Source organism: Centroberyx gerrardi, chromosome 18 (assembly GCF_048128805.1).
Source record: "Centroberyx gerrardi isolate f3 chromosome 18, fCenGer3.hap1.cur.20231027, whole genome shotgun sequence".
NCBI lineage: Eukaryota > Metazoa > Chordata > Actinopteri > Beryciformes > Berycidae > Centroberyx > Centroberyx gerrardi.
In genome coordinates this window covers 7351678-7360000 of record NC_136014.1, presented here as the reverse complement: position 1 = coordinate 7360000, position 8323 = coordinate 7351678, and the positions used below count along the sequence as shown (strand labels likewise).

At 41.2% G+C, this 8323-nt stretch overlaps 1 protein-coding gene across 3 annotated transcripts in view; it reads right to left on the bottom strand.

The window, feature by feature from the left end:
- Positions 1–8086, bottom strand: part of ptprk (protein tyrosine phosphatase receptor type K) — a 107224-nt gene extending 99138 nt beyond the window's left edge. For all 3 annotated transcript variants that reach the window (XR_013507432.1, XR_013507433.1, XM_071906994.2), the window contains exon 1: positions 7802–8086. Coding sequence is in view for 1 of the 3 variants with exons in the window: in XM_071906994.2 (XP_071763095.1) it covers positions 7802–7883 (82 nt within the window). In the remaining 2 variants the exon portion in view is untranslated. The remainder of the gene's footprint in view (positions 1–7801) is intronic.
- Positions 8087–8323: the final 237 nt, after the last annotated feature.

Below are 8323 nucleotides of genomic sequence, written 5' to 3'. Positions count from 1 at the left end.
TGTCTGTTTATGGACAGTTTGTCTCCCTTTTGAACAAATTCTAATGTTACAAAGGTCCCGGGTTGTTTTGAGCTCAGGACGTTGGGCTATATGGTATGCACCATGGCCAAGTGAGCCACCAGGATGCCCCAATACCATCAATATAAAAATATATGTATTTTTGACTTCAATGGTTTGGCTTGGCCCCAGCATCATGAAACATTTTCTACATGTGAGACAACACCACTCATCAGTTACACTAACAACAGCAAAACAGGACATATAAGGCTTCTGCCCCAGCACCGACAGCTTGTAATATCAGCTCTTCACCTTAAGTAACCAGGATGTAACCTTCACAATAATGTGTTTATAGTAATGTAACATGATACTAACTTAGCTTATGTGCTAGACGCAAAAAGTTGTCACAGGACTTCCTTACACTTAAAAACTATTTAGGTTGGGTGTCTGAAACTTTTGAAATTCTCTATATATGTCATCTCTGGGTTATGAAGTGGGAACTATCAGTGCAATGAAGGTAGTTATAAACACATCCTGTCTCAGGAACAGAGTTGAGTGAAATCTAATGTGAGAGCAGAAGTAAAACCTGCCAACACTATTTTCCAAAACATGTCTTGGTTAATAGGAATTGACAGTGTTTCTGCCCTTCTGGGCTTCCATTAGGTCTCTATTATTTTTGTATTAAATAAGGTGTTTTGGAGCATAGCATTCCTATGTTTGACTCATAAAAAATATCAGTGTCATCTTTCAGTTAAAAGACCAACCAGAATGTGACCTTGTGTAAAATAAACGGAGGATTTTGATTTACTTTGATTTAAATAAATATAAACTTTATATTTGCTTTGATTTGATGCTGTCACAGCAAAGCCTTGTGGGATACCAAATTCTACAGTTCCACTATGATCTCTCTCTCTGTCTCTTTTTCTCTCTCTGCTGTGTGAAGTGTCTGCGATAGATTTTACTAACCTGTCACTTTCACAACAAAAAACAACTGCCTCATTAACAACCATCCGCTGTGTGTGTTTGTGTGTGGGAGAAAGAGAAAGAGAGAGAGATAGAGAGAGAGAGAGAGAGAGAGAGAGAATGTGTGTGTGAGACAGAGTGAGAGAATGTGTTTGCTGAGGTGGACAGTACTGTGACTGTAGACCGGTGTGTAATAAAAGACAGAATAAAGCAGCAGAAGAAATAGAAGAGAAGAGAAGAGAAGAGAAGAGAAGAGAAGAGAAGAGAAGAGAAGAGAAGAGAAGAGAAGAGAAGAGGTGTGTTCAGTTGTAGCAGGAACAAAGTTACTCAGAGCTCCTTTAATAAAGACCAGGCTCAACTGAACAAACAGCACCTGGAGACTTCAAACCTCTAGACAGCTGTCTAACTACACACAGACAGCCAGAGACGGACAAAGACAGGAAGGGAGACACACAGACAAGTGGCAAATAGATTAACAAACAGACAGGCAGACCGGTTGGCAGAGTCAGAAAGACAGACAACACCAAATAGTCCAAGAGTGCTTCAAATAGTTCTGGATGGCAGCAATTATTTCCAGAGAGCACATAATAGTCGTAGACACCACCTGAAAGTTCCAGGTAGGACCAAAACTATTTCTACATCACATCAAATACTTCCAGAGATCAAATTATCTCAGAATCAAATGGTTCAGGGTGCCACTATAGTTTTACACTGTAGGGAAAAAAGTTCTAGATATCTGTTCTTAAATCTGTACTTCCATATAGACCTAAAAGTTGTAGATGGCATGAAACAAGGCAGGAAAGTTCTCTCTAATATCGACCACACAGTTTGTATTGGTGTGTCATGGTGGGATGACTAAGTACAGAGACCACTATAAAGTGAGTGGAGGGTCAAAATGGGATGGTTATTAAAAACACAGCAGGTGAAGGTGGGATGGCTACAAATGAAATAGCTAAATGTGGCATCATTAAAAATGATGGCTACACACGCAAAAAGGATTCCCAAAGTAAGGGGAAGGCTATGGGCTAATGATGATGACACTAATAACTATGAGGATGACGATGACAGATGATGAAGCTCAGCTCTTGGCTGGCCAATCATAACTCACCCTTCTCAGCGCGCCCCATGTGAGCTGGGTCCAATAGAAGCAACAGAGAATAATGACATAGAATTAGATTGGATAGCACACACACAGATACTCAAGAGAGGTGCAGTGTATTTTAAGATACAGCATATCGCAACGGGTCCACACAAAGCTATGCCTTTTTAGATTACTGTCGTGTTTTATTCTTAGCCACAGTATTTTGCTTTTGCAATAGGACATGATAGAATGTGCCATTTTGAATGTAAGTCATGAAATCACAGTGTTATTTGAATTTGAAAAAAGTAAAACAAAAAAAACAAACATTGCTGATTATCATTCTGCTGTTGAAAAAATATTATATTGTGACTGGCTAAATTGCCCAGCCATAAACATGTACACACACAAAGCAGCAAGTGAGAAAACAAACCAATAGTCTCAGAAATCAGACACAAGAAAAACACATTGCATAAAACATACAACTCCACACTCAGCACAACTGCACACAAATCTGTATTAAGACACTTGTGAGGACATTCTGTTGATTTATATTCCCTAACCAAAACCTCAACCCTTACCCTAACCTTCACCTAACCCACATGCTACCCCTAAAAATAACCCTGTTCCAAATGAAGTCCTCACCATCCACCATTTCTCCCAGTTCTCTATTCTTGTGGGGAAATTCAGACCTCACAAAAAGGCAAGTATGGATCACATGCAATCTCTCTCTCGCTCTCACACACACACACACACACACACACACCAGTCAGTGTCTCGATTACTATATCATTATCACCACACAGAGACTAGCCCACTGGATTACACAGCTGGTACTAAGGCTACTCACATCTGTGTGTGTGTGTGAGGGAAAGAGTGTGTGTGCATCTGTGTCTATGTGTGTGTGTAATGTAATGTAATTAATCAGTTGAGAGCGTTGATTACTTAATCTGTCATTAGCCAGCCATGTGTGTAAGTGTGTGTGTGAGTGTGTGTGTGAGGCAGCGGCAGGTTTCAAGGCCCCTTGTACCGACAGCTGTGACCAGAACCAAAGAGAGCAGAGCAGAGATTGATGATACAGAGACTAATACCATCATTCATCAGGGATGTGATTTTTCAGGGATTGAGGGTTTGTTCTGGACACACAACCTCCACTCATTTCTAATGGGACTTAGCCGCTTTCCCGGTTCAATTCCTGCTTTTCTGTGTGATCCTGATTCCATTGCTTATCTACCAGCATCTACATCCTGAGCCAGAACATAACCGTGACTGGCAGGGCATCCTGATATAATGCATACTGTGTATTCAAGGTTGTGTATGCAAACCTGAGTCATAACGTTTGTCACATGCCTGTCTCTCTCTCTCCCTTTTTCTCTCTTTCTGTCTCCGTCTCCCTCTTTCTCTCTCTGAAAACAGCAATAGGCTAAAAGGTTACACCGTCGCCGGTAGTCGGAAGTCCAGTTCTCAACACACACACACAAATTCACCCACACTCATGCACACACACAAACAGGACACACAATCTAATGACGGATTAGCTAATGAATGCTCTCCACAGATTAATTACATTACACACACACACATATACACCCGCGCACACACTAAAAACCGCAATGACTGAAGAAATGAGCCAGTATTTTCAAAGGGATAGATTTTTTTTTTATTGAAATCCGTTAAAACAGATTGCCTCTGAGCAAAGTGGTGTTTGATTTGAAGAGAAGACATTTAGATGGATCTGAATGACAGCGAACTGAAACATTACTTTGACAAAAAAATAAATAAAGCAGCCTTTGATTTGACGCCATTTTACATGGACTTCAATGACTTGAATGAGAAGGCATTTTTACATGAATCTAAATGAGAGCCAAACATTTCACATGCTTGTCTTTGTACCACTATATTTTAGAAGGGCTTGAAAGCATCAGTCTCTCTCTCTTTTACTCTCTTTCTCTCTGTCATACATACACACACACAGAGAAACACACACAAACACACACAAAGAGACAGCAACACACATGCAGATGCAGTTGCACAAGACACACACGCACACACACACACACACACACACACACTCCCTCCTGCCGTTTTCACAGTCCCTTGAGTGGAGGAGATGCCCACGGCCAAAAACCAATGGCTGCATTTCTTCTTTTTTCTCCTCTCTTTCTCTCCCTCTGCCTCTCTCTCTCTCCTTTCTACAGGAAAACAAGTCAAGATATTTCATTTCATCTCCCAAATGTAGCTGAAAAGTAATTATAATTAAACCAACTTAGTTTTAATGTTCAAAATACTAAAATAATTTACAATTATAATTAAACCAGCTCAGTTGTGATGTTCAGTAGCAATGCAGCCTTCTAATTCGTCTGGAGACACTAATGGAAAACAATTATTTCACTTCATTAAGATTAAAGACGCCTGGAATCTGTGTCACAACTCGATCAGAGAGGAAACAGATTTAGAAAAAAAAAGTAGTCAAATTAACATTAACTCAGTTATTGACTTTGTAAAGGCAGCAAGTGAGAGTGCGCACCCACACACACACATTTATTACATTGACTTTGTAAATGATGATAAGCCAAAACAATTGTCGTCACAACATCATGATAAGAAGAGACGAGAGGGAGACAGATTTATTGAAATATATAATTTATCCCATTAGTTTGACTTTGTAAATGGTAAGCCGAAATTAGAAGATGGAGAGGGAAGGAAGGGGACAGATTTAGAGAAAAGACATTTTAGTATTAACACAAACTCAAAGTGACTTTGTTAATATGATATGATAGGCAGTTAAATCCTTCACCACTGAGTTTCCTTGTCATTGTCTGTGTGATTTCAGAGAGCCACTGCCTCGGCTACTGAAGCTGCACACAGCACCGCAACACACAGCTCTCATGTGATTCTCTATTACTGCCTGTGATTTCCTATACCACTGATTTCTGATCTAATGACACCTCTTCCTCTTGGCAGCATTAATGGCCTGCTTATTAATCTCATCCGTTTCATTGACTACACATTATGCTCACATGATCAAATATTGAAAATATTGTAGATGATAGAAATGAATATATATGGTAGTGATAGGTAAAGTCTAGTCCTGCACTGTCCTTTCATTGTATGCCTTTGCAGCAAACGCAAGGTCCTGTTGTGGTTTTGTGTGTCAGGTTGTGCTGTTTAACTCTGTGATTAACCATTAATTATAATTCATAGTACACTTATAATTAGTATCTTATATATAATCTGTTGTTAACCATGAGAATCACAAGTAGGAGTTCTCAGTTTACCCAGCTTTTCATTTCCCACTACATCAGTGCTTGTAAGGCTACGACTGCCAGTGATTTCTTTTGGCCTTGTCTTTCTGCACTAATGATAACCCACCTCTCTCTCTGTAAAGCACCATCTAGTCACTAGTATTTACTTGCAAATTAACAGCACTCAAATTCCCAGAGGCTTCAAAGAAATTCCACACATTTGTTAGCCAGAGGACCAAATGCCCAAAGAAGGGGTAGGGGGTTGGGGGTGGTAATTAATGTGTAAATTCAGCACAAGTCATTAGCAGGCCTACTTTGATACCAGTGAATACAAGAGCAGAAAATGACATTTGTATAACATTTTTTGTTATTTCCAACATGGAGCATGGTGTTTCCTACAATAACTCATATGGTTTTATTAGGATTTTGGAGGTTAACTTTCTAACAGCTGTGCGTTAGAACAGCCCGTCTCTCTCTCTCTCTCTCTCTCTCTCTCTCTCTCTCTCTCTCTCTCTCTCTCTCTGTTGGGTTCAGAGCAGAACAACTGCTGAATGCGGAAATAAAACACAGCAGCCACGCAGACAGACAGACAGGTAGATTTCCCCCTGCACGGAGAGGGATAAAGAAAGAGACACGGAGGAGTTTTTGTTTTATCTGCGTCCGATCTGTCCCGCACCGCTACAGCTAGAGTAACTCGGTTCCTCAGTTCATTGATGGGACTTTTGCAAAAACATCGTCCAGGAGAGCATCAAATAGCACTTTGCCTTCTCCTCAGTGTGCATGAATTACGCGTTTCTGCGGCTCGGACACAAGACTACTGCAACTCCTCGTCATTACTGCTACAGTCCGCTTGTGAATGGAGACTACACGATAGTTAATTTGTTTAAACTGGGGTCCGAGGACCACCAGGGGTCCTTGGGGTTTTTCCAGGGGGTCCCAGAACAAAATTAGGAATAGTTTAATTTCACTGTTATTTCATACAATGGGCACAATAAGAGCGTGTATAAAGACGACTGTTTTGATTTGAGGTTTCGCTCTCCACACTGTGGTTATCACCCCACCTACAGTGTAGACAGTACTGCAGGTCTATATTAAATCATATCGAGCAATATAAATCTCAGATGCGGTTCCGAAAGACAAAGTCTTGTCAAATAGGGGTCCGTGTCTCTATTCTGAGGGTCCTTGACATGAAAAAGTTCGGGATCCTGCTCTAGACTGGCTTCTTCTCCCCGAGTCAAATACGGTGCGAGAATAACATTTCCCTCATCGAGCAGGCGAATAGCGCAGGCAATATTCTCAACCATTAGGTTTTATTGTATGTTCCGTGAATAAAGTTGGAGCAGAGGAACATTTGGTCTACAAACAGTGAAAAGCTGACGGCGCTTGCACGCCGAACCGATCGCTCCCTTCCGAAAAAGAGCTATAGTAATCCTACAATACACATTAGAAGGACATCACTGCCGAACTATACCATAAAAGCTGATACTATACAGATAAAAGATACTATGAAGTACGAGAGGGTCACAATGAACTCACTACGGAGGAGGCTACCACTGACCACTATAAGTCACTATATGAATGTCATAGTGATACAATAGGAAATAAAACACCATAAAGTGCAACAAGGTCACTATAAACACACAATTAAATACCACAGACACAATATAACTCTTCATAGGGATAGCAGAGGAATATTAAAGGCATGTGATTTTTCATTAGGGTTGATCCACATGCGCGGCGATCCTCGTGCAGCAGCAGCACCGTAACTTTTTATCCATTCACGCGCTGCTCGCTGGGCTGAACGGGGAACGGTGTTGTCCACTGTCTCTGTACTTTGCTTTCGCTATGAAACTTGAACGCTACAAAAATCTGTAAATGTAGCCCCATCTACTAAATTAACAACGTAGGTAAAGGTTATTTTATATTCGTGTTGTTTTTTGCCCCCTCAACCGACCTCTTCTCTTTACAGCTTACTTCGGTTTATATAGAAGCTGTTCAGTGATAACGTTATATGGAGCCTAACATAAAAAGCCTATTACAACCTAAATATAAACCAAGAATGTAGCAACTTTAGTTTCACATGGGTCAATGTTAGTCAGGCGTGTTTTCAAATTCGTTTGACTAGCGCAACCTACTTGGCAAATAGACTGGATTCAAGCCAGACTACCTCATCTAACGTTAACGTTACCTACTCAAACCTACAATCTCACACAGACACGAATACGCCTGGCATGCAACGAAACGAACATTTAACATTTTCCACAGAAACAAAATGCATTTTCTTCATATCAAACCCGCAGTTCTCGCATCCGAAAACCAACAAAACCAATTAGAAACGACAAACAGACACGACTAGACATTTTCAACAACGAGACCAACTTTTTTTCTGTGTACAAAACACACCTGTCTATAACTGGGATATTAAAAAATAACCCACAAACAACTATGTCGTTCAAACTTTCCTCTCTTCACAACGAAAAAACACTCTAAACTGGCTTTATCCTCTCTTTTTCCTTACCTGTCGGTATCTGACCGGAGACGTTACCAACCGTCGACAGCAGAAACGAGAGTCCCAGAAATGTAGATAAAAGTGTATCCATGTTTTACTGTGTCGTGTAAGTCTTAACAGTTTTCCCCGAAGTTTTCCTGCGAGTTTTCCCGTCTTCTCCTCCTCCTTTTGTTTTCTTCCCTTCTTCTCTTTAGGGTTTATTCCTCCTGTTGTCGTGGATTCAGTCGCCCCATTCTCTCGTTTCTCTGGGTTTCTCTCTTTTCGCTTGCTTCGGCTCTCGCGGACACTAGACTTTGTTTCACGCGGAGAGAGAGAGAGAGAGGAGAGCTGCTCTCGAGCGCAGCAGAAGCGGCGGCGGCGGCGAGTGAAAGTGCGTGACGTCACACGGCAGGAGCCCGATTCAAAAAAGAGAGAGAGAGGGAAGGAGAGAGGGGGAGAGGGAGAGCGAGGGAGAGAGAGAGAGAGAGATGGGGGGGATTCATTATCTGCTTGACTTTTTTCCCTTTTGGAAAGAAACAGTACCCCCCCCTC